This window comes from Spodoptera frugiperda, chromosome 13 (genome assembly GCF_023101765.2).
Source record: "Spodoptera frugiperda isolate SF20-4 chromosome 13, AGI-APGP_CSIRO_Sfru_2.0, whole genome shotgun sequence".
NCBI lineage: Eukaryota > Metazoa > Arthropoda > Insecta > Lepidoptera > Noctuidae > Spodoptera > Spodoptera frugiperda.
The window spans coordinates 3793338-3821049 of NC_064224.1; the positions used below are offsets into that span (position 1 = coordinate 3793338).

At 36.9% G+C, this 27712-nt stretch overlaps 2 protein-coding genes across 5 annotated transcripts in view; both read right to left on the minus strand.

Moving 5' to 3' along the window:
• The window catches only part of LOC118270853 (uncharacterized), a 33027-nt gene extending 23400 nt beyond the window's left edge, over positions 1–9627 (minus strand). The window contains exon 1 of the mRNA XM_050697916.1: positions 9431–9627. Coding sequence (XP_050553873.1) covers positions 9431–9477 — 47 coding nt within the window. The 5' untranslated portion in view covers positions 9478–9627. The remainder of the gene's footprint in view (positions 1–9430) is intronic.
• Positions 9628–11029: 1402 nt separating this feature from the next.
• LOC118270565 (octopamine receptor Oamb) overlaps positions 11030–27712 on the minus strand; it is a 178178-nt gene continuing 161495 nt past the window's right edge. For 2 of the 4 annotated variants that reach the window (XM_035586185.2, XM_050698171.1), the window contains 7 exons: positions 19912–20148; positions 16858–17068; positions 16187–16358; positions 15096–15375; positions 14387–14604; positions 13631–13807; positions 11030–13233 (listed from right to left, as the gene is read on the minus strand). In XM_035586185.2, the coding sequence (XP_035442078.2) occupies positions 13230–13233; positions 13631–13807; positions 14387–14604; positions 15096–15375; positions 16187–16358; positions 16858–17068; positions 19912–20148 (1299 nt within the window). In that variant the 3' untranslated portion in view covers positions 11030–13229. Of the gene's footprint in view, positions 13234–13626; positions 13808–14386; positions 14605–15095; positions 15376–16186; positions 16359–16857; positions 17069–19911; positions 20149–27712 lie in introns of those variants that run through there. The other 2 variants (XM_035586186.2, XM_050698172.1) reach the window with 2 other exon arrangements.

Below are 27712 nucleotides of genomic sequence, written 5' to 3' on the forward strand. Positions count from 1 at the left end.
GAATAGGGATTTAATTGCAACCTTGGTTTTGAGGTACCGACTGAACTATTTGTAAGGTACAGCTTTCACTCGCTTTCTCCCTTTTTATAAACGTTCATTACCTATTGGAATACATTTTATTTTATATTATAAGGGCACTATCCTTTGCAAGCTTATAGCGTTCCGTGGGATAAAAAGCTGTGCAAAATCATTAAATGTCTCTTAGTTACAAAACTATATAAACAGGAAAGTCTTAAAAAATCTACTATAATAGCGTGTTTTATGTAAAACCTATACCTACAAATATAAATATACCCCCACGGCACATAACCACAGTTTACTAATTAAAAGCGAGATAAGATACGAGAAGTATGCGTAGGTGTTATACCAGCATAATTATTGTTTACTTACATCATTCGTGATTACTTTTTCCGTACAATACATGCAAGTTATGTAACATAGTGATGCATATAATGTAGGTATGTATTGTATTGTATGCATATTTTGAATGCGATATGTATGTAAACAATAATTAGGTGCGATTCCGGTGTCTAAGTTGAAACGGTGTTTCATGCTTCATGATTTGTCGAAAATCGATACTAGTACCTAAATGAATTATTTCTAGAGATCTAGTATAATTTACTGTCTTGCAATTTGGTTTACACTATTGAAACCATTAAATTGAGTAAAACGTTTATCTACTATATTATATCTAGATGCTAGATAGGCTTAACTATGAGAGAAATCTCCCAATTACCCTTCCCAATCCCCGATTTCCCAACAACCCTTAAATCCCTAACACGCAAAAGGCTAGTAACGCACTTGTAACGCTTCTGGTGTTTCAGTAGGCGGCGGCAATTGCCTACTATCAGGTGATCCGTCTACTCGTTTACCGGCTTATACCATTAAAAAAATACATTACTAACTCATACGGCAAAACGTTTTGAGTACACGCAATAAAAGAGATTTGGCTACGACAGAACAATAACTAGCTCATTCAAGTATGTCAACTATCAACAAAATCTTAAGTTACATACTTCATAGTCAGATCAATGACTGGAAATGCCAATATGTATCCACATGACCGTCATAACACATCAAATCACCACATACAGTGCAAGTGCAATGAATGCCAAGGCTGAAATGACAATGGTCGCGAGTGTTATCATTTATGACGTCACGATAGAACATTAGTGCATTGTTACATGGATTCGTAATTACCACATTCGTTAATGAGACCGATAACTGTTAGGAATTTGTAACGTTTACAATCCAAAATATAGTATTGACTCAAGAAATTGATTAAAGTATCAATATATGTGTATTAAAAGTCATTATGTATTCAATTTATTATTACTTATTTAGAAACACTTACTAAAATAAAAATAATACATAGATTGTGACAGTCAACATTGATATGAATGACCTTAATGGTTGACTAGGTAGGTGGACTGGGCGGTGGCTGAGCAACCGGCTAACGTACAACGTGTAACGGGTTCCGATTTCCGCACAAAGCAACTCTTTGTGTGATCCACAAATTGTTGTTTCGGGTTTGGGTATCATGTATGTGAACTTGTATGTTTGTAAACGCACCCACGAATTTATAATCAGTTCCATGTATGGAGTGAAACCCTTTAATTTTTAAATTTATTATTTTTTATTCGAAATTCCAACAGCGGTTACCAGAATACAGTAACCTCCAAGTTTCAACTATGTAGGCCCAACAGTTTCGGAAATAAATGGCTGTGACATACGGACGGACGGACAGACAGACATGACGAATCTATAAGGGTTCCATTTTTTGCCATTTGGCTACGGAACCCAAAAAATCACTCTTATTTCTGCAACATAAAATCTTCAGACGGACTTTGAAAAAAAAACAAGTGTTGTTAGTGTTCAGACGCTATTCAAGAATCTTTGTTTATTTATCTCATGTGTCATTGCCCGGTAGCTATCAGTCTGCGATAGACGGCTTGGCCTATTTTTTATCAAACTTGTTTTTGCCTTCCTATTATTGTTAAAAGTGTTTTTATACACTGCAAAAAGTATGCAGACAAATCGATTGTTTGCTTTTGATGAAGACGAGTCTTAGGACTTGTTTCACAATATTTGGATAGCGGTTATGTATCAGATAACTTTGAATTAAAATCGTAATTTGCATGCACTATCTGTCGCATAAGTTTATCGGGCACTTATACGAAGGTGGTAAAAGGCAACCGTCTACAGGCCCGCATCGTACGCATCGCACACAACGGATTTTAGTTTGTGTTGTATAGAAACTCATACAACTACGTCCACTGATCTGCATCGTACGAACTACGAACCGCATCATCGGCAATGCCTACATGCGATGCGTGCAGATGACGTCATACGGGCCGCGTACGATGCGTACGTTAGTCGATTAAACAAAAGATTATTAACAAACCTAATATGTTGTGTGCACATATTTTTATCTGTCAGATAAGATATCAAATGCGCTTGTTATCAATTGATTGCAAAAAAGGGCCAAGTTCAAAGAAAGTGTTTTATGATATTATCTTCATGTCTCAAGGCTTGACTATTTTATGATTATAGTGGTATTTAATAGGATTATGTTAGGTACTGTAATCTCTATTGCCTGTTAACATACTTTTAGGGGAGATCCCTCTACAAAAGATAGTATTATTCTTTTGTGGATAATTTTTTTGTCGGTTGATAAATCTATTGTTTTGTTTACCTAGATAACTAAAGGTTTTTAAGTAATACGTAACTATCATTTATTTGAGAATATATCGACCAGTAATAGTTATAAAGAACTGTATATATAACTATTTAGCTTTTCATTAAAAAAATAAAAGTATGATTTGATTACACTTGGTACAGGATTTTTAGTATATTTTCTTTACGATAACTAGGTTCATATAGATATTGTTTACGTTTACCTTATTTACGCATTTACATTTGTTTATTGTTGGCACGTGTTCAACATCTTAATTTTTTTAAACGCATATGAGATATCATTTCTTCATACCTATTTACTCCATACGTAGATACATGACGCATCCACCCATGCCGTGGGCATTCACCATTAGGTGCTTAAAACACAATACACGTACACTGGGCAATAAAAACGTGTTTTGTTTTTTAATACTGCATTTTATCTTATACAGGAATGTCGCTCTAGTATTTAAACCTTTCACTTTGTATTATTTGGATGCACTTAGGTTTTAACATTGGTATTAGAAGTCTAGTTTCTTTTGCATTTGATTTTGAACCCACGTCATCTCTTTTGAAATCTAAGCATGATGCGACTCTCCTAAAGAACCATCAGACCACCACAGATGGGGCTTAGTAGGGCTGATGCCTGATCCGGAGCTGCGGACTACCTAGCGGGGTTACCGGGTCTCCGACTCAAAAAGCAGGAATAGGAACGGGGTGGTTTTTAGTCAGTACGAGTCTGATTCTCCCTCTCGCCTCGCTCAAAGCAAGAGAAGACGTTGGATTATTTTCCCTCCTTTAAAAAAGCAGCGACTTGGACTAAAATGAAAAATAATAAATGAAAGATGTTTGAACAAACAATATTAGGTAATTGTCTTACTTTTTCCTGTACATACACGTAAGACTGTTACCATGTAGGTTTTATAAAGCAGAGCACTGTACTTCACAGTAAGTTATTGTTAACCTACCTACTAGGGGAAAAACATGTACTTGAGTAATTGTTTAGAAAAACACTGTCTATGTGTAATACATTCGTAAAAACCAATGGCATAGATTTTTTAAAACCCATTTTAAATTGTGAAGATGAAAATACCTAGTAGTTAGTTAAGGCCTTAAATAACTACTAGGTATTTTCAACTATAATATAGGAAACTATAATATAAAGCTTTTTTTGTTGACGAGGGTAGTTAAACCTTTATAAGGCGTCTAGCTTTTTGGGAAAAGGTCTTGGGGAGTGTGGGATTTTTACCTCACTAAAACTCAGGTACTTGAAATATGTACCAGGAAAACCTATTGTTTTGTTACTTCTTGATATCACAACAATGTTATCAGACCATCGTTGCTGTTATCGTACAACACTTGTAGGTAAGTACATAGGCAACTAATTAAGATTGTGTTAAAAATGCTTTTGAAGTGTACGTACGTCTACTTGATAAAAAAGGAAATAGATAGTTTTTTAATATAATAAATAATGAAGATTTGTAGTATAGGTATTTGATCACTAATATGTATGTATGTCTTAATGAGGCTTGTGATAGAATGACATCTGATAGAGAAGAATGGAAGGTCTAAAGACATTCGTCAGGCAAGTTTTCTTAATATTAAGGTATTATTATTTTGTGAATACTTAATGGACTTTGTCTTGTGTTTGTCTGTAATAAATGATATTTAGATTATTTGTAAATAACTAACATAAAACTCAATTTTTTGCCTTTTCTGTCTATCGATGGAACAATATCAGTAGACACGTCTTAACTACTTTAATCAGTAAGCCACAGCCATATCAATTGTACGGGGCCCGGGCCACAATGTAAGCAAAGCGCGGAGCCCCTGAGGGAACGATCCTCGTCATGCCCACACTACGGGCATCGGGAATCGCGCAACGCATCTCCGGCCACCGTAAGTGCGGGTCTGCGGACGGCAAGCAAGGGTAACTCGCCGCCTCGCCCAAGAAGCGAGAGGAGAAAAAGGATGATTCCACACCTTCAAAAACTAAAAGAAAGGCCCTCAAACAAATTTTTATATGGGGCTCCACCAAGCCACGCTACGCAACTGGCCATAACTTAAGGAAATAAATACCGCAAACAAGTCTACGATTGAATAACTTTCTGTAGCATTACCTCTTTCCATTGCGTGCGTGTACAGCATACGCAATTTTATCAGATTTCCTCTAACCATTGAATTACCTAGACTAAACATTGCTCCGATGTAGTTAATCAATAGAACGATTGGTTTGATATTACTTTCCCGTGGTTTAGAAACTAGTGAATGAAATAGTAATAGTTTACCAGTACCAAATAGTTAAACAATTATCGATAACGTTTTGTAGCAAACCAAATAGTAAATTAGGTACATTGATAAATAGTCATTGTGGTATTTACTTTCACCTCAAATCGCATCTCGTATGCAGTTAGGAGAGTGCACAGAACAACAAAGCAGGTGATGCGTACATGCGCAATTTATCAAATACAAAGAAAGCAGTAATCAGTATGAAACATTTAAGTACCTAAGTTTGAATGAAATATCACATGTGTTTAAAATAAGTGATAACAGTAACAGACAGACAGTAAGCTATGTCACAGAATTCAAGGATTACAGATGTTTTTATCAAAATAATCGTATCATGCGGGCATATAGGAACTGTTTGCGGATAATGCGTGTTTTTGTAAAATGTGACCTACATAGACATAAATTAGGCATAGATACATTGATAAGCGGAGCGCATAATGTTTCTGATACTTACATGTTTTGGCAAATAGGTACTTACCGCCGTACTTAAGAGTCATTTAATGATTACTTAACCCAGTCCTTAGCAATTATTATTCGATACAAAATCGTTACTAAGGAATAGTTTAAGTACTTAATCATTAAAATACACATGTCTCAGACGCCCGAATACTGAAATGCTAAGTAACTACTCAATTTTAAGTTGTACTTAAATATCGTGCAATCTCTGTCATTTTATAAAGAACTAGCTACTTCTGCGCGGTTTTACCCGCTCTGCTCGGCTCCTATTGGTCATAGCGTGATGTTTTATAGCCTATAGCCTTCCTCGATAAATGCACTATCCAACACAAAAAGAATTATTCAAATCAGACCAATAGATCCGGAGATTAGCGCGTTCAAACAAACAAACAAACAAACTCTTCAGCTTTATAATATTAGTACCTATTAGTATAGAAGTATAGAAGTATAGATTGATAGGGACAAAATTGAAAGCATACAATCACATTTCAAAAATGTAGGTAGGTACAGACTTTAGGTGCGACTTAGTAGGTAAAATGTTAGAATTTTCGAAACAATAACACCGTAAAAACAAAAGGAAAAATCTGAAGGGTGAATTGCAATAAAATAATGACGCAATGCACTTCAATGACCAACTAAGGTTAAGGAAACAACAATAGTCAACACGCGAATATTATGTCGTCCAACTTAAAGTATCAACAGGGGCTTGGCTTGGCTTGCAACTGGGTAACTCATAACTCATTTATTGACCGATATAACTGGTCGGTTGCATTGAGACACACCTCAAAACGAACTGCAAACAAATCGTTCGGACTTGGCGCTATTTTTGAAAGTCATGTTTGGTTTTGCAGCGAGTTGTGTCCCTCAGAAAATTTCCATTCCGGATACCGACCAGAGTGTGACCTAATTCCGTCCACTATGTATTGTATAGGTACTGATATATTTTTCTGTAGCAGGAACCAGAATTGGCTCCTGCCGTCTTCTTAAAATAGTAGCAGTGCATTAACGTTTCGAGTGGAACTTTACAGCGTTTTTGCATAAAATTAATAAAATACGGCTGTCTTGAAATGTCTGGTTTATTAAGTACAATTACATCGAAGTACTGGTTTCACACCTGACTTTTGTAGGCCGGATTTACTTACACCATAACTAGTTAACTGCCTTACTCTCTAAATGTGACTATTTTGGTTGTTTAAGCACCTGTTTGTGAACCTGATGGAAAAGAAAGAGTAACCCATGTAGTTTCTTGCTCGTTCTTTTCCATAGGTATCTACACTTTTGAACGAGCAAATAGCTTCACTAGAGGACTGACCGACAGACAGACATTAGTTTTTTTTTAACGTTTGCTTTGACGTTCAAGTGCCTTCTTTGACTTTGACTTACGCCCCCATAATTTCGTGGATGGTGTTACCTATCGCAGTGGCTTGTCATAATTTTCAGATATCGCTAATAGCTCAGAGATAGAGAGCTCCTTTTATACCGAGAATAAATACAAAAATTAAATCTCGGACAAAAGCTAATATCTATATCTACATTCATGTGTTATTGTTTGCTTGCCGCTCGTTCACTCGAGCGGCAAAAACAACAAGCTTGTATGCAATCTCATATCATAATCTGGTACCTAATATAATCTGAGTATCGCATTATATGATATTCAAATCGATATTTAATTTACTACGCAGTATCAGGGATTTACTGAGAGTTATATCGGAAAGTGTTTACTTATAAAAAGGTTGTAAAGATTGCTAGCATTTTATACCTTTGTTTTTATAAACTTGCATTACGTATATTAATTTTATTTTTCTTTCCAATGCAGTCGTGGGTTTTAAATTAACAGCAATTAAGGAACAGAATGATGAAAAAATTGGAGTTTATAGACTTTCTACCGCACTCTTCTTTCTTCAGACATTTAATAATGACTTTAACTAGTTATTCCTAAGTAACGATTTTGTAACATAAATTATATTTATTTTTACAAATAGGTTACAATGTGTCTTTTACACGTCAAATGGGTTAAGTAACCGTTAAATGACTCTGAGTATGGAGAATACATTGCTTTGAGTATTAACTATTGACCATGGTCATCACTGCTCCGAATAAAAAAAAAATTAGGAACAGCCAAAATAAACACGTTTTGTTTTCAAAGAGGTTACGGCCGATGTTCGGGATACCTGAAAGACGTTTCTAAAGATAGCTTTGTGCGGCTATGCGAAAAAAAGTTTTTTTTTTTTACAAAACGCAGATAGGCAAGAACAATAATTCGCCATAGTTACCTGCGTTTTTATATAAGTTTGCTGGATACAAATGCATTGTTTTTTTTGAGGGGAGTGTTTCATGCAATGACTTCTCGGTGAGGCGAGCGGGACTGTCAGACTCGTATTTACTAAAAACCACCCCGATCCTTTTACTGCTTTGAGCCAGAGCCCCGGTTTACTTTGTCCGCAAATGTTGCCTACCTACGTTTTTTACAACTTTGCAAGGCAAAAATCTTGCCTAACTACCTACGTTTTTTATAAACGTTTGTTATGAGAGTCCCTACCCTGTCTCTATTGGGCTGTTCGTATCCCGACCGACAGATTACAACATGGCAAGTTACGATAGGAAAGAGCTAAGTAAGGACAAAAGGATAGATTTGGCTATTTTTAGTAACGAAAACTAGGGTTAGGGATAGTTAGATCGGTTAACTGAAAACGTTTGTTTATTAATAGACCGTGACTGTTGCAGGGAAATTCGGGTCAAATATTTTTAGTACAAAAATTAATATCAGAAGCGTCAATGTTATATTATAGTAGCTAGTAAGTCCGTGTGTTCGTAATACATTCTTATTTACATTAGGTAGTATTTAAAATAGGTAGTTAATACTAAAAACACTGAGAGCGTCACCAAAGGACTAAATGATTTTTTTTACGCTTTCCACTAGGGGCACTAGGGAACATCTAAACTAGGTAACTAGTTAGTAACTTTTTGCAAATATGTACAACGTCGCCAAGTTCACTTCCATTACATCTCACTCATGCATGCAAAACAGTGCTTTAAAATTCGCATTCCATTTTCGAATATTGAACAGCAACGGGGGTGTGTCCATTTCTTTTTTTTTTTCTTTTGTGTAAACCAAAATGTCTTTTATGCCAGCAACAAGTGCATACAAACCTGTTGACATTTTAATATCAATCTGATTGAAAAGTAAACGTAACAAAAATTCCATTCAAGGCCAACCGCCTATAAAGCAATAGCAAAATAACTAGAATTCCTTATTACTAAAACAATGAAAAATTCATCGTATCGCCGAGTCATAAAGTTTAATTTAGTTTGTTAAAGTTTTGTCGGCGTGGCTGACAAGCCGATTGAATGCTGGCTGCTGATTGGTTGAAAGTTACAGTTGTGAATGTATGTGAAATGAATTGCATTGTTTGTTTTTACACAATATGGGCTATTAATTTTTAAGTACGATTTAAGGCGTTAAAAAACACCTGGCGAAAGAAATATTTACTGTAATTTAGTTAATGGATTAATTAAACTAAAAAGAAAAAAGTTTACGTGGTTCAATTCAATATACATAAACATTGTTTTTGTAAATTAAAAAAAAAATATTTTAAAAATAGAATCGCGTTTATCATTAATTTATCTAAAGTTTAAGTACATTGCAAATTTTAAAATTTGGAACATAACTTACGTAAATTTTTGTGTCATAATTTTGGATTCGGCTACAAAATTCGAATCAAATAATATGTCAAAGGTTCCGAAATATTATAAAGTACACGTTAGCATTGAAAATAGTTGATAGCATTATATTTTACATTAATAAAATCGGCATTGACATTTTCGGCGGTTGAGAAGATTCCGCTTAAAATTAGGCAAAAATAAATGATATAGGTTATGAATATATTGCGTTTAGCTACTAATTAGCAATGACGAAACCTAGAAATGCTTTATTCTCAAGGCGAGCCTTTCAACTTTCGATTTAGCGCTTATGTACGTGAAGAAATGAATACAAACAAAATTCACTCACCCTTCTACTCCACCAAAATACATTTTGTTGATACGGCTTCGTAACATTTTTCACAAAAAATATATGAACGATGTGCAACACAATAAATAACTTCAAAGATTTATTACTGTTTCGATAATGATAACTCGTTTGTTTTATAATAACCACAAATACATCCTTCAATAGTGAAAGCGGACGCTCAACTGAGTGAATGAAGTCAAGGAATGAAGTTTGAAGGAAGATTGAGAACGAGAATGTTGACTGACATTGCACGGCCGTCAATTTTGGTAGTGTCGTTCCGTGTTACTGTCTGTCGGATAACGGTTATAACGGCTATAACTGTTTTTTAAATTCGGTTATTGATTTCGCAAAATGTAACAAGTATTTTGTTTATTAGTATATTAGGTAATTGTGTCAATTTATTCTTATATCATTGTTTTATGTATGTTCTTTACATAATCACGGGACCACAGGGTCCCGGACCTTTGGAAGGCGTACGAGGGGCCGAAGCCAACTCGCAGAGGCCCGTTGAACAATTTTAATCTAAATGTAAGGGGACATCAGCCGGCGATTATCCCTGTATGCACTATGGAAGTACACCAAAGGACAATCCCCGGTTGATGCAGGACTATTGTGAGATATGGTAAAAGGAAATGATAGGATAAGGCTGTGGAATAGTTAACCGGTTAACTATGGGGACTATGGCCCCTGCCCCTGACCAATATTGAAAAATACGGATAAACAGGCAGGGGGTGCCTCGCAAACTCAATAGTGGGCCCCCGGAAACGGCCGCTAGCATGTAGCGACAAGGGAAGCAACATCCGTTGAGCTGATTGATGAAGGGGGGGCATCCCACGGCTATCAGAGCAATCCCGGAAGTACGGTCAAGACCCCTACCAGCATCTTACTGGGATACGTCCTTCCCCCAAGTGGAGCTGAAGGCAACTCCACTCTTGCGAATCTCCACTCAAACCAGCCGATTAAGGCAAGAGTGAGGTAGGAGAGGCCACTCCGGATAGTCACGAGTACCAACCGGAGTTAAAAAGTAGGGCCTCTCCCGGGAGTCAGGTCCGTGGGGTCGCCACTGCCCAACAGCTCGCCACAAGCTGCCTTGCGGACTCATTTTTTTATTATTATTTATTTTCTTTATTACATTATAATAATAATAAATGTGAAAGTTTGTTTATTTGGATGATTTAATGTTTGGGTGTTTGTTCGTCAATCACGTTAAAACTACGGAAAGTAAGTATCTTGATGAAATTTGGTATACAGACAGAGTATGAGCTGACTAAAGTAAAAGAATAGGTACTTTTTATCTCACAGATACGTGGGCGAAGCTGCTGGCAGAATTTAGGTTATCATAAATATATCAGCGCAGAAAAAAAATTAAGGATAGTCCGGAAATTTAACCTCAGTTTTGTAGGAAGTGTTGTAGCCATTAGACCAGCCAGGCATTATTTATCTATTATCTTTAATAGTTGCTTATTACCATTGGCGTTAAAATGGCGATGGAAAAAATCGAATGAAAGTTGTTTTTTAGACAATTTACATACTTTTGGTTATTTTTGCGTTATTATATGCAATATCAAATAATAAAAAGGGTCAATAAAACAACATACATAGGTAACATCTCGTATATTAATCCACAGTAATATTGGTATCGCTCACACGTAAACATACAACTCGCCTAACGAATATAATGTTAAAACATCGAATACACAATCGAATAAACTTGAGGAACGTTGAGATCTTTATTTATCCATCGACTATTTAGATACCCGTCTATGCTAACCGTAGGTTGGTAGGCAAGTCATTATTAGAACAGTTTATTATGAGTAAGAGCGGGTTGCACATGATGCGTTGCGGCGGCGGTGCGGCGCCGGAGCGGTGTCGCTGCGTCGTCTTACATAGAAAGATTTGTGGCATGTCACACGATACGCCTCGGCGCCGCACCGGACTTGCAACCACCGTGACGAAGGGGGGAGAGGAAAATGTGTTGCGACGTCGGAGCGGCACCGCTCAATTGTTTTGCGTCACAAAGAAACATTCATTAGCGGACTGTCCAACGCTGCTACAGCGCCGCTGCGACATAACAATGTTACGGCGCTGCAACACTCGTGTGCCCACTGACACGTTGAAACGTTTGCGAAGCGAAACCGCAACGCATCGTGTGTCCTCACTCTTATTGATGCACCAACTACGTTATTTTAGTTATACAAACAAGTTATTCACTTATTCGTACACTTGAAATCACTAGAAGTTTGTACCTTTGCCTTAGACAGATTATTTGATTTATATTTTGATTTTTATAGTCTAGTTTAGTTCAAAGATACAGTTTACTTATAAAAAACAGGCACTGTAGACCTCCGATATTTCAGGTCAGTTCAAACTACGAAGGTATAGCTTAACATATTGACTTAATATTTCTGATAGTTATAGGTATATTGCTTAGATTCATATATTTTAAGTAATATTATAACAAAATCTGCTTTTTGTTAATAAGGCATTACATTTTCTTGGGTTTGTACAAAATTAGAGCTATTGTACGGTTGGTGCTTTAAACTAGGTACGTTGTAGGGTTATATAATTTTAAGATATTATTTTATTAATGGAAGTCAATGAAAATAACTGGGTTTTGGGTATAATTCATAAGCACAAAAGTTTGAAAAACATGTTAGATAGTAGATTCAGAGGTTCATAAGTTAAGAACGACAGAGGAAAAGAAAATAGTTATAGAAGGTGATTACTAATTAGTTAGGTACGATATGAAGTTACGTTGGGACACAGGAGATTACTTTAAGATTTGAAATGTTAGGACTTCTAGCTTATCTACTTATGGAAAAGGGACAATGGTATTTTATAGGCATTAGGCATAATTATACTTAGATTACTCTTAGAGTTGAGTGAGGATACGGGTCTGATCACACAGACTGGCTCGGAGCGGAGATCATTTTTTCTTACGTTGAAAACAGAGTTTCAAGTATTTGTATTAAGGTTCTTTTTTTAATGTGCATTGTTTTTGTCATTAAAAATGCTTGACGGCGCTTGGTGTGAAATAATAAAAGGAGCTGATCGGCTCCGATCGCGAGTTCTTTTTCTCGTGCAGCCGATCAGCTCCGAGCGCATTCGCTTCCAGGTATATGGGAAATAGCTGGCGACTCCGCTACGACCGACTCCAAGCGTATACGCCGATGCTCTCCGAGCTGGTCTGTGCGAACGGACCCTAAAGTAACTAGGATAAGTACTAAATGACGTATCAGTTATAAGCGTTTTAAAATTGGAGATACTTGAAAAGACCCAGAGCGTGCTTATACATGAACATTTATATATTCTGTGCTGTTCACGCCCAATAGTCTAATAGATCTACTTTATTCCTTAACTTATTTCTTTAAAGTTCCTCTTTACAACGTTAAATTTGGTTATTTGACATAATTTATTACGTAATATTAGGTACAATTAAGTTCTGACAGTCTTTTCAATAAATAAATTCACTTTTAAAAAACATTCACTGAAGTGCGCACAGTTATAATATTTAAAAACAGCTCGTTATTAAGCTAATTCAACGAAATAACGATAAAATAACCACGTTATTTTTACGTTATAACGTTATTATTTTTTACACACATTTACTTATGCTAACAATTATGCCTTCTACAGTAGGACGCGTTTAGTAGTTAACAATATACAGATAAAAAAATGATATTTATATATTGTGTTATATTATTTAATCAGTTATTAAACGCTAACGTTGATTTCTATTTAACTAAACGCATGCGACGGTTGACTGGAACTGCGGGTTTTGCCGTCGCATTGCTCGCCGTCACCTGAAATAGAAAAAATAAATAAGGAATATTTTTTTATTAGCGAACAAGTTGGTTACAATGTTAAATAATTTCATTGAACAAATCAGCTTATAACGACATCTTAACGATACTTGAAGTAACTAAATTCACGTTGAATTTAGTATTAAGCTAAGTACATAGATGGCGCTGTTTTCATTTTTTTATTATTGCAAAAGTGAAGAAAGGATTTTGTAAGGATTATTCAGCGTAAAAAGTTAAACGAAGTAGGTACTAACTTTTTGTTTTAATTAGACTTTATTTGAGTCGTAAAAATTAACAATTCTTAATTTCGACAGTATTTATCGACTTAATGTATATTGTCTGAAATAAAAATAAAATATTCTTCGAAAGATCTTCTTGTAAAACTTTTTTTATTTACCTATCTGTAGCACTAGTGCTGGTCGTGGTGGAGGTGTGGTTGTTCGCGTCTTGTTCTTCCAGTGAGTGGGAGTGGGTTGGCCTGTTGTTCTGCCTCCTGGAACCTTCGGCGTCCGACTCTCTCCTGGGACCGCCGCCGCCGCAGAAACACTTGCATATTATGCGTTTGAATGCGAATCTGTGATTAGAAGAAATACAAGTTTGGTTTTAAAGTTTTTCTTTTAATAAAAAAATTGAGACTACTTTTTTTTTTTGAAGGGGGATAATCATCCAATGACGCCATCCCGCTTTGAGTGAGGCGTGAGGGAGTGTCAGACTCTTACTGACTAAAAACCACACCGTTCCTACTCCTGCTTTCCGAGCCGGAGCCTCTGTAAACCCGTTACGTAGTCCACAGTTCCGGATCAGGCAGATTACTTACGCTAGAAATCATTTTTAGGTACCTACTTTGCTTTGAACAATGTAGGGAGTAAATAAGAAAATAACTGGCATCAATTTGTAAATTGAGGACGTTATAATTATGTATTCTTTATTGCCTTTCGAACATACTCAACTGGTAATGTACCATTGACTATGACTCAGGTTCTTTAATATAGGTTTAGGTAAGTATAAATAATATAAACATAATATACGGTAAAACGGTATATATGGTGAGTAGACACAGGAATGGGGTGAATTAATGTTAGAATATTTTCCCATCCTTTATTCACCCCTCTTCTGTATTTATTTACACCTTTTTACGGTAACCAATCCTCACCTAAAGTCCTTAGAGAACAGCGCATAAATCAATGGATTGATGGCAGAGTTGCAGTATCCCAGCCAGAACAGCACGGAGAAGACGATGGGGCTGACACAGTCCCCGCAGAAGGCCCTCACGACGTACACGCTGAAGAAGGGAAGCCAGCAGAAGACGAACCCTCCCACTATGATGCCGAGGGTCTTGGCTGCTTTGGTCTCCATGCGGAAGCGTTTTACCTGGAAACATAATAAGGTTTGGTGAAGTCGATGAAACTAGAAATTATCATCGTAAGGACGAGAGGCTGCAAGTGACTATCGAGGATATTGTTGGATTTGTCTACTTTAAGAAGCGCAGATATTTTTGTGCATAGTGTCTAGATCACTGAGCTGTTGGCGCTTTAACTGAGTGACCGATTGCTGTGCTCATTCCCGCACGGAACAATACATAATTTATTCTTCGTGTTTGTATTTGGGTCTGGGTGTCATGCGTATGTTTGTAAACGCCCCACGATGCAGGAGAAAATCCAAATGTGGGGCAAAGTTTTGTTTTAAAAAGAAGAGTAATCTAAATCTGTCTTTTGTAATTCAGATTTTCTTATTAAAATGACATTATAGTAGTGGTGAAATGAATCCAAATATACAGTAAACTGCATTTTTCCTCAGAATCACCATAAATTTTCTTCATTGTAAATTCACTTATCACTATCAAAATAATTATGTATACCGACCTGAGCTTTAATATTCCTCTTCCCCATCCTCCTAGTAGTCCTTGGTTTATCATCATACTCATCATACAAGGGTCCTGGAGCCAAATGGTGGGAGGGTCGAACCCTTAGTCTGCTTTCCGTCAGTTCCCTCCCATCTCTTTCATAATGGACTGCGTATAAAGAGGGGCTGGGAGATCTACTTGAAGACATGGAGTTCTCATGAGCTGGACATATTTGTTCTGATGATGGATAGGATACGGAGATTTTCACCTTCTCATGAGCTCGTCGAGCGCTTGAGTGTCTGTAAGTGTAAACGGTAAGAGATTATTGTAGACTCTCTAAATGAAAATCGTTTGCGTTGTGTTTCGTTGTGTGAGTAAGGTTACTGGAGGCCCAAAAGCCTGTTCCCAATCCCTGATTCCCCAACAAGCCCCAAAAGGCCGGCAACGCACTTGTAACGTCTTTGGTGTTTCGGGTATCCATGGGCGGCAGCGATTGCTTACTATCAGGTGATCCGTTTACCAGCTAATGCCATAAGAAATGGGATTGGTGGGGGCTCCTTTCGTGTTAAGCAAATTATATCTTTGATTATATTATATTTAGATCTTCGGTAAGTCTTTATTTAATTTGGTATCTAATTAACGGAACACCAAAAACTTAGTTTTTACGGTTGACTGAGCTCTGAGAAGAATTTGTATCGGCAAGGCCTTTCAAATACTTGACTACTATTATGTAGTTCAAATTAACTCAGATTTTTGTAGCCAACTAGTCGATAAAAATACAAAGTAACAAAAGTGTAATGATTTTCAGAAGTGCAATACAATATGTATGAACATGAAACATCAGCAATGCACCTTGAACGAATTCATTAAACAAGCGACCAAATCGAAAATAATGTAACCATTACCGGTCTAATTTTCTCTTCACTCATAATAATATGACACTGATTATTATGATCATTAGTTTAAAACTATTTTCCATATTGATCTTACACGAAAGAGGAGTGATATGAATTGTAGCAATTGACGTTCCATCGTCTCTGGGTACTCCTAATAGAAGACAAGCGTGAGGTTATGTATGTATGAGTAATACTAAACTTATTAAAAACATACCTTCTTAACCGTTCCGGAGAAGCACTAAGCGAAGTACTAGTAGAATGATTGGAGGCATTCGACAGCGGAGACCCGTGAGGACGGTTGGATCCTCTACCACGATGTATCCGCAGCGTCAGTCGGTTGTCATCGAACCGACTGCCCATACCTTTGCCTGCGAATTGAGAGCAGGCTGATAATACAAATTATATTGTTCTTTGACACCAACATTTTTGGCTTAGTTATTAATTTAGAATGACTGTTCATCGATTGGTCTGATTTTCCTTTGAGGACATTGGAGTGGTTATTAAAAGTTTCGGCTATGAAGACAGCATAGGAAACATAATTCGACATAGCAAAGGTTACATCGACTGCACGGTGGGCGTTGTGGGTATCGTGCAGCGTGTGGCGGGTTCGATTCCCGCACGAACTCTTTGTGTGATCCACAAATTGTTTTTTCGGGTCTGGGTGTCATGTGTATGTTTACAAACATACCTACAGTTTATAAACGCACCCACGACACAGGAGAAATACCTAATGTGGGAAAACGTCTTTAAAAAAAATACTACAATCTGAAGCTTAAATAGTCTAGTGCCAATTTTTTGATTTAGCAGTTCCCTTAGTAAAACGTAATTGCTCACTAAAGTTTTGCAAACCGACATAATTTATATTCCGAATCAGACGATCCTCACCTTTTGTAGTCCTAAAACCCTGATTAATTGCTTTGGTGGTTCTAACAGCGGCTTTGTATATCCTCCAATAGAAGAATAGCATCACGAACATGGGGATGTAGAAGGAACCGAGGGCTGAGTAGACGACGTAGCCAGCATCGTTGGTCAGTTCACAGGTCCATTCGCAAGGGGGATTGGGCACCCAACCGTCTTTTATGTCTGCTTCTTCAGGCTGTGAAAGAAAGAAGAATTAATTCAATCATACGTTTATTCAAAGTATTATTCCTTTAAAATGTGAGGTAAACTCCTTTCGTGTTACGGCAGTCCTATCGCTTACACCAACAGGTGATCCACCTTTCTGTTTACTCCCATTCCATAAAAAAGGTACACATTTAACCAGTCATGCATGATAGATAAAATCTCAAGTTGTAATAGCGTTGATCTCTGTCACTATACGATCAGAATACCAAATAGATTTCGAATATTAAAAAGCTCGTAAATAAAATCTAGACCACGACTGTTGCGGTGGTGACTAAAATGACCCATTAAGGTATGAGAATAAATTCAAAAAAAACATGACTACGACACTTCATAATAAGAGTTGCAGAGGTTAGAAGAATGATGTTTTCGAATTAAACAAACTGTTATGAAGATTAAATACTCAAGATTCACAGCTCACAAAATAATCATTATTGCTAGCATTAATATAGATATCGAGAGGGGATAATATTAGGAGATACCTATATTAAAATGTATTTATAGATTTCGATCATAGCCAGACAATCTTAAGGGAATTAATCAACTACCTACGCAAAGCGTAGTGATTCATTCAAGTGGATTTTCCATCTGATTTGTTTCACGCTGAATCGATGTCCATAAGGGAGACAGTGGTCATTTAATAGAAATAAAACCAGTGGGTATTTAAATAAATGGGGTAAAAGGTTTTTGGACTAATATACTTGTACAATGGTGCGTCACTTGTAGTCTTTTAAAATTAGTAATTTGCTTTTCTTTAGAAAATTTTGAGATATGACAATCCCATATTGGATTATATATTATGCCTCTTCTATACCAGAAGGTTTACTATAATATCTATGCTTTGCGATTGGAGGTCGTAGTTCAGGTATATCCCAGGTTTTTTTATGGTATAAGCCGGTAAACGAACAGACGAGTCATCTGACGCTAAGCAATTGCATTGCCGGCCTTTTAGGGGTTAGGAATCTAAGGGTTGTTGGGGAATCGGGGATTAGAAATATTTATTAGGCCTCCTGAAGCCAGAAATATTAACTAGGTAATTGGGACTCCAGTAACCTCACTCATACACAAATTACAACGCAAGCGTTGTTTCACATTGGTTTTCTGTGGGGCCGTGTATCACTCCGGTCGAGCTGACCCATTGACAATGGAACGCCAATTGCTTACGAATCGTACATACTTCTTTCGCTTCATCAACAGTCATCAGTCTTTTCATGCATGCTCCTCGGTTAAGGGTACTTTTAATTTGGCTCTTCTTTAATATATCGCGATATATGTCCGTCTAGAGCGCCCTCTCTCGAATATAACGCACATAATTAGCAACTAAAAAAAGATGGCTCGGAAAGCGACCGCGTATAATGGATTCTTTTACAAAGGCGTAACCGGATGGCTATCAGACAAGACATATGCGTCATATCTCGGGACCCACTCATCATACAAGCAGAAAATTATGCCTTTTGTGCCCGCTTTTGATTGCGTGGGAGGGTAATTTTAATTTTTTGGTAAGTACTCAAGTACTCAAGTGCCCAAGTGCGACTGCTGGACAAGGGGTCTTGGGTCCTATTGCCGGGTCGAACAAAGTATTACTGGACTTTTTTCGGTTTTTCGAAAAATTTTCAGTACTAGCACGGAGTCTGGAATTATGTGTAACCCAGTATATGGCAATAGGCTCACCCCCTATTACATGGGACTTATAATCCAAAAGGTGAAAAGTAGGTGAACATTGTTCATTAGCATTAGATAAGTGCCGTAATGTGTACTTCTGCTTAACCCTTCGGGGATAAAAGGCGTGACTTTTTATAACCATTGCTGATGCCCAACGCATTTACAACAACGTAGCATAACACATCTCTGGTACAAAAACACCCTAAGACATCCACGTAATAATTCACATCCACCCACGCTTTCATCAGACCACAAGCGTGACGTAATTAATTTTTAAGCTTCAACTTTCATGTATGTGTGTGTCTTTGTAATCATAAGATCCACGAATTGCTTACTTACGATAATTAACAAACGAATTTAACAAAGGAGAAAATTCATAATTAATTATTTTACGTAGGTACCGCACAAACTTCAGTTGGGCTTATGGAAATGTAAAATAATGCAAATAGGTACCGTAGCTACCAAAACCACGGACGTTTTATTGAATAAGCATACATTTCATACAAGTCCGTAAGAGATTATAATGTAAAGAGGTTTGGTAATGTTACTTTGTATTTACATAACGAATCTTTGAAAGAGATAATGTTTTAAGATAAAAGAACGTGTTTATTCTTTGAAGTACTGATGTATCAAGCCACGTTATTGTGTGCATACTTAGGTAATTAGATTAGATATATAGAGGTTTGTTTCTTCTGTAACTTTGAGAAAGAAAGGCGTTGCATGGAATGACCAGTCTTACTTTAAGTGTGAGAGAGCCATGCTTCGGCACGAATGGGCTGGCTAGACCGGAGTGATGCCATGGCTTCGTAGAAAACGGACGTAAAACAACGCTTGCGTTGTGCGGATGCCTAATTACCACCCTCCACAATCTTACACGCACGCACGCTCTTGTAACGCCTTTGGTGTTTCGGGCGGCGGCGATTGCTTACCATCAGGTGAGCCGTGTGTCGTTTACCTATCTTTTCCATATATAAAATATACTATCTTTTCCATTATTTCTAGATAGATTCAAGAAAATCAATGTACATTGCTTATCCAAATTAAATACAACACTAACATTTCGTAATTTTTAACCTGAATCCCGCTGAAGATGTTTAATCCTTAACCATCCCAAACTAAATTCATAAAATTTCAGAAGAACATAATCCAAATTACCTTTTTATCCTTCCAACCGACCAGCGGCGGGAAACAGATGACAAAAGACAGCACCCAGAGACCAGCTATAAGAGCCTTGGCTCTCTTCCTGCTCATGATGCTAGGGTAGCTGACGGGTCTTGTGACGGCCACGTAGCGGTCCAGGGAGATGGCGCAGAGGTTCAGGATGGATGCAGTGCACATCCACACGTCCACAGCCAGCCATACTGAGCACCACACGTCGCCGAATATCCATACCTGGAATTATGAGAAGGGTGATGGTGAAAAATTGTGAAATTTCAATGATTCAATGATGTTCAAGGTTAATTATAATTATTATGTTATCGGCTTGTCGGCAGCATTGTCGCGCGACAATCGCCGCGTCGTGTATCGCGGAATGCTGCTCATGAATATGAGCCTCTAGCATGGCTTGAAACTAGTCGAGTTCCTCGTCAAACCGTTACGTGAGTAAGCCGATAACATAATCATTAATTTAGTATGTCTCACGAAAGTTACAATAACATTAGATGTTCAAGGTGTACAATTTTTGTTACATATAATATAATACATATATACAGGGTGACTTTGAATTCGACGTATTCCTCTCGGGAGGTGATAGTACAACTAATTTCCTACAAAATTAGCCCTGAGGTCCTTGGGCGGAAAGTGGCTAGTTTCTGAGATATTCAACATTTTTGGTTTTGGTAAAAATATCCCGAATTGATTACAAAAACATCAATAAATAAAAAAATACTGGTTGGATTTTAGTTATTTTAGTTTTAATCAGTTGCCAATACATCAGTTATCATTTATAAATACTAATAATGATAGAAATATCATTCGTTTTAAAATAGCAAGTAATTTCCTATGAATTTTTGTTTTGTTTCACTAATTTGGTCAATAGATAACTGGATTTATTTCGAAAAAAATATATGACACTAAGCGTACAAACTATTAGAAAAACTTCCTTGGTTTATTAGCTACTCAGAAACGTAAAATTATTTACAATATTCCCAAAAACAAATGAATTAATTGATGATAAGTAGAGTGTAAAGAGAAAAGCGCAATATCAAAAACATCAGATGTTTTGATGAACAAAATTTTGCAAATTAAGATTCTTAATTTGCAAAATTTTGTTCAAAATCATCTTCCCTACGACGAATACATGCCCGAACACACTTCCCTATCCCTATGACGTTCACTCTTGGGCTGAATATGCGTTTTATTTCGTAATTATCTTCAAATATGTTTCGGAGAAGAATTACGATACACGGCCAATTCCTTCTGTATAAACAAGAAATTTCATGTAAAAATCAACCGGCGTTAGGTTCTGGTCATTGTGCATGCCATGTAGTTGGACCGCCCTACTAATCCAATGCCTGAGAATCAATGTTTTCGACCATTGCCGCACGGTAGTTCGATAATGCACTTGACAATCGTCATGTGGAATAAATTCGTTAATCAAATTAATAAATTAATTCAATAAGTAGAATAAGTTCATTCATCTTGTTTCTAAATTCAAATTTAAAACCATGACCCTAGCACATTTTTTAATTTTTTTCATAATTCTCACCATTTTAATTGTTGGATGAAAAGTAGGGTCCAATCAAATAATTATTTTTGATACCCCAGCAAACATTTGAATTAAAACCGCGATGCGCTAACAATGGTTTCGGATTTTGTTGACTTTTTTGTGGCTAATAATGGATATTGTGATAGTTTATCCAGCGCACTATCGAACTACTGTGGGGCAATGGTTGGATACCTTGGTTCCCAGGCGTTATATTGGCATGGGGGTCCAACTACATGGCAAGCGCGGTGTCCAGAATCTAACGCTGGTTGATTTTTACATGCAGTCCCTTGTTTATGCAGAGGGAATTGGCCGAGCATCGAAATTCTTCTCCAAAACATAGTGACGAAATAAAACGCATATTCAGCCCAAGAGTGAACGTCATAGGGATAGGGAAGTGTGTTCGGGCATGTATTCTTCGTAGGGAAGATCATTTTGAACAAAATTTTGCAAATTAAGATGTTTTTGATATTGCGCTTTTCTCTTTACACTCTACTTATAATCAATTAATTCATTTGTTTTTGGGAATATTGTAAATAATTTTACGTTTCTGGGTAGCTAATAAACCAAGGAAGTTTTTCTAATAGTTTGTACGCTTAGTGTCATATATTTTTTTCGAAATAAATCCAGTTATCTATTGACCAAATTAGTGAAACAAAACAAAAATTCATAGGAAATTACTTGCTATTTTAAAACGAATGATATTTCTGCCATTATTAGTATTTATAAATAATAACTGATGTATTGGCAACTGATTAAAACTAAAATAACTAAAATCCAACCAGTATTTTTTTATTTATTGATGTTTTTGTAATCAATTCGGGATATTTTTACCAAAACCAAAAATGTTGAATATCTCAGAAACTAGCCACTTTCCGCCCAAGGACCTCAGGGCTATTTTTGTAGGAAATTAGTTGTACTATCACCTTCCGAGAGGAATACGTCGAATTCAAAGTCACCCTGTATATACTGGGCACAATTCCATATTCCATGCTACACTACCGAGAAATTTTCGAATAACCGAAAACACCCCAGCAATACTTTGCCCGATCGAAGCCGAGATCCTTTGCCGAGTCGCACTTGCAACCACACCACTCGACCAACGAGATTAATATGATAAATAATTTTCTTTAGTTTTGATGTTAAAAGTATGCATCTAATATTTTTTACACCAAACACGCCATCTTTAAACCTTGTACCTCACACCAGGAGATATTGGTTCGACTTATGTAAATAAAAAAAGTCTTCTAACTTTTCCTTCCCGTGATATTGGCAGAGAAAGTTGCCTCACCTTGTAATAACATGAGCGGGCTCCACTTGAGGCATAAACCTTAAGCAAAGTTTCAAATAGGCGCGAGCCGTTGTTGTCATCACAGGTATAAATAACAGGTATTGGGAAGTGAACAATGGTTCTCGTGGATATAAGATATTAGTAACAGGTATGCTACATAATGTTTGAGTGAGTGAATAACAGTTGAAATCATAGTTTTAGCTCAAATAACGACGAAATAGTAGATACCTAGTTTTATGCATTCCTATTAAATGCATATTATCATGAACACTGGGTAATCCCCGAATACACAATTTTAAATGTTAGACTAGGATTGTATTATTTCACTCCCACAAAATTACTACGTAAGTTATCCCCGGCGTTTGCTATAATCCTATTCATAGCTATAACAAAACCAGATCCCACCTTCCCATCTGTTACTAAACAACTAATATATTATAACAGTGATTTTAAACAGTAACAGCCATAACAGGTATCGTCAACCTGTTACACTTACAACCCAAGTTTAGTTTCAAAATTGCAATATGAATGGTGACAGACTTCCTCAATGTATTATCTTAAGTGCCTCATTCCGTTCATCTGGCCATTTTGAGCCTTATTGCCTTTATGGGATAGCCGAAACTGCTTTGTTATTCCTTTATGATGATTATGTTGTTTTTTTTTCGCTGCTAATGACGTCATTTTTGTTTGTTTGTTTTGAAATGGACAGGGGCGTGGAATTGTTAAAATTGGTTCTGTTATTTTTGAGAAAATGAATTGTGGTTACGTTTATGGGCTAGCTAAGCGTTTTTTTATTGTAGGGGGAGGGATCATCCAATAACTTCTCCTGCCTTGAGTGTGGCAAGAGGAGTGTCAGACTCTTAGTGTTCCTACTCCTGCTCTTAGAGTCGGAACCACGGTAACTGGTTAGGTAGTCCGCAGCTTCGGATGGCTAAAAGAGTGATTCGTAGATGGAGAACGGAATAATAATATATAATAATTGTAGTAATTTTCTGTTAGTAATGCCAGATTTTTAGGGTTCCGTAGCCAAATGGCAAAAAACGGAACCCTTATAGATTTTTCAGTTATTAAGTTGTACGTAGTAGCTTAGCATAGGAGTCTCTCTTGCTTGGAATTTCCACTAATGACCGCATGGACAATAAAAACTATTTCCTAATTGATCATTGCAAGAGCAACAAGTTTCTTAAAATATCCATTTAAAAGAAAACGCACCCTTATTTAAAATTAAGCGCTTCCATCGCTTTACAGCTTACGACCGCTGAATCCAGCGAACAGCGTAGGTATAGTGAATGCCCTACTTTCATTCAATTCAATGAGAGGCGTATCAAAGGCGAGCTTGCACCTGATTCGTTGGGGCTGACCGAGCAAACAGCTTGTACACACAGTTACACATTGACCTATACAAACCAGTATAAACTGACCGTTGGATGTAAGGAAAGATGATACAAAGTAAGACTATGATAAACTGGTTTGTGTATCTTGATGTGTTGCCGCTGTACAAAGAACTGGTGTGTACTGAGATAGTAATAGTGGTCTCGCCTGCTAAGTAGATAGGATGAATTGTACTTCATTCATGGAAATGCAGTGTGGAGGCGAGAGATGGGGTTGTAGTGGTTTTTGTTCGATTAAATTATGTTTTATAGTAATTTAAGTCGTGTGTTAATGGAGTAGAATATGTATTTGCACCACAATATACATACATATTTTGGGTGTCGACTAAGAGATTTTTTTAAACAATATCCAGCTTTTCAGCCAAACATGAAGATTTTGGCAAACCCTCTTAAGAGTGAGAGATAGTCCAGCAGTAGACTCTATCAAGTGTTTAGTCCTTTAGTCGGTGTTTACAACATTCACTGGCGAGCAGGATGACACTTTTTTTTGGTATAAGCCGCTAACGAGCAGATGGATCACCTGATGGTAAGCAATCGCCGCCACCCATGGACACCCGAAACAACAGGCGTTAAAAGTGCGTTGCCTTGCTAGTTTGCCTTTTGAGGGTAAGGAATTTAAGGTTTGTTAGGGAATCGGTGATTGGGAAGATTAGGAAAGGGGGTAATTGCAGGGGCCTCCGGTAACCTCACTTACACAACGACACACAACGCAAGCGTTGTTTCACGTCAGTTTTCTGTGAGGCCGTGGTATCACACCGGTCGAACCAGTCCATTCGTGCCGAAGCATGGCTCTCCAACACTTCAGAAAAACTAAGAAGAACGAGGTAAACAAACAAATCCAATTCAAATACAATCCTATCTACCAACTAGTTTATCATTCACCTAGTGCTAAAATTAGTCTGGCTCCCGCAGATTAGCATAGCTTAGAAGGTATGTCACGTAGGCTCTAGACAGTCTGTACGTATGACGTGCTCACCACAAATCTGGTTAATATATCGCCCTGTACATAGCTATGTAGTTGTATATGTTGTGTGTTGATCAACAGATGTGGCGCGTTAGTGTGTTTAGTTTGTTGTGGGTGATTTGGAGAGTCTTGATTAAATATGGATTGAGTTGTTTTATTAATTTTAAGTTATACTTAAATATCGTGCTATCTCTGTCATTTTATAAAGAATTGATAGGGGCAGAACTAGTTTTGAGAGCGTCTTAAAATTAAGTAGTGTTTGAGTATTCAGACATTACACATCAGATAGGATTTTGATAAAAAGTGACATTAGGTTATGTTAAGAAAAGTGTGAAAGAAATGAAGCTTTATAATTCTGGACCTTATATAGGTAAGTGTGGGAGAGCCATGCTTCGGCACGAATGAGCCGGCTCAACCGGAGTGACACCACGGCCACACAGAAAACCGACGAGTTTCTTTGTTCCTAAGTATCCAAATACAGAAGTGATTTTTAAATCCCCAGCTTTATTTTTTTCAGATAATAAAAAGGTGTGTCATTATCACATCTAAAGTAAATCTGACTCCATTCACCAAGAGAGACAGTAAGAAGCTTTAAGGTATAAGCCACATATTACTTACTTATTGCTTCTAGACGAGAGCAAATGAAAGCACATTGCAACGGTAACAGGGCTATGTAAATAAAAATCGACTGTCGAGTATTGCGGTGGTTAGGGTTGACAGAATTCAATTCGAATCTGAATTGTAAGTTTAAAATATGTTTGTTTCACTCAACAGTAAAGTTTTGGTGAAATAGTCACAACTACAAATTAAGTCATTATCTTATCAGCAGATCATTGTAGGCCACTATAGCTTAAGGACCTCTATTTCATCCTCCTCTATCTCTAATATTTATAGGAAAATATATATTTGTACACCGATTCGGTGGAATGTATGAGACATCAATTGACATAAAACACCCAATGTAACTACATTCTGACAATATTTTTTTTCTTTCTTTCTGAATACGAGGACTTGCTATAATCTCGGTGCTTAACAGGTGTTTTAGTGATCGCAGTTTCAAAAGTTCTGGTTTATCAGAGTCCAGTCCCTGTATTTGAAGACTTTACTACTCTACTCTACTTTATCTACTTTAGACATTATTCCTATTCCACGTTTTAAAAATTAAATGTAAGTATACACTCACTAGTTTTCTTCACGACAACTAAAAAAAAAATCACTTATAAAATCCACTCGTAAAATTTACACATCACTATCAACCCTACAAACGCGCAAGGGGTATAAAGTGTTCCAATAGAGTCAATATTTAACGTGGCGTTGCATTCTTTAACCCTGATACCTTAGCTTTTATAGCTACTAGGTATTGTGAAGTCATGCCGAAAGCAAACTGGAGTTACATTAAAAATTTCTCATTTTCACTCGAGCCCACAAAATTGGGTTTAAGACTTACGGCCGTTGGCGGCACTAAAATATGGTTTTTAAATTGTCGCAGTGTTTTTTCTTTTGTTTCGGTAATACATAGTTAATGTTGGGGTGTTATTAGAAAGTCTAAAGGTTTAGGTAAAGTTTGTTTTAGGGATGTGTTTTTAAAAATGTAATTGTAAATGTAACATTACAACTTAAGACGGGATATTTACCATGTTTGTTTATGTCTATGAGTTTCCGATATTTCGGCACTGTTGCAAGCGCCATGATCACGGATGAACTGATCAGATGTGTTAGTGTTAGGTGACCATACCAGTTTAAAAGCTTATATTGTGAATGTAATTAAAAAAAAAAGATATACTTAGCTATGTGTTTGAGTAAGTCAACGTAAGACGTTTATTAGATGTGTCTATCACCCGTGGGCATAGGAAAATGTAGCTAGCATAGTGTCTCAATATCTCTAAATACAAATACCATACCATAGCTTCGTTGTAAGGCGAAAGAAAGATAAACCAACATACTTTCCCATATAAAATAGCAGTATGGAGTAACAATTTCCATCTCCCATTTCTAATTACTATACGTCACCTTCAAAACTAACAGTCTACTTTTGCCGTCAAGTGTAAAATGTCAAATAAATCGTTCTAGTGTGGCATATTAACCCTTGTCATGCTGACACCTTATTTCCTTGTGTTTATAGCTGACAAAGTATCAAGGAGGGTCTAAAGGGCCTTGCTTTACGATCGGCGTGAGACGAAATACCTCGGCATTTATAGGGTTAACGCTACTGTTAAATTGATAGGTACATTAGTGAGTAGTCTTAGCTGAAAACTGAGTTAAGATTTTGTGTGCGTTAGAGAAATGTCACACCTTTTTGGAAGGGGTTAGATATCCATTTTAAATATGTTGGTAGTAGACGGGGTTTGAAAATATGGTAATACAATACTTGATTTTAAACATCGTATGCCATTCTTATGTGCTATTTAGCTATGCAGTGAAACTGTGTGACTGTTTTCATTGATACTAAGCTATGTAGCAGTGCGAGGAAGATGCTTCACCGCAGAGTAGCTGCTGTGGGTATTCTCCTCTGTACATAGCTACACCACACGCGACCATCGACCCGCCAGAACGCATATTAACATATAAAAAACATATCTTAGTTGAATTTGTTTCCACTAGTTTTA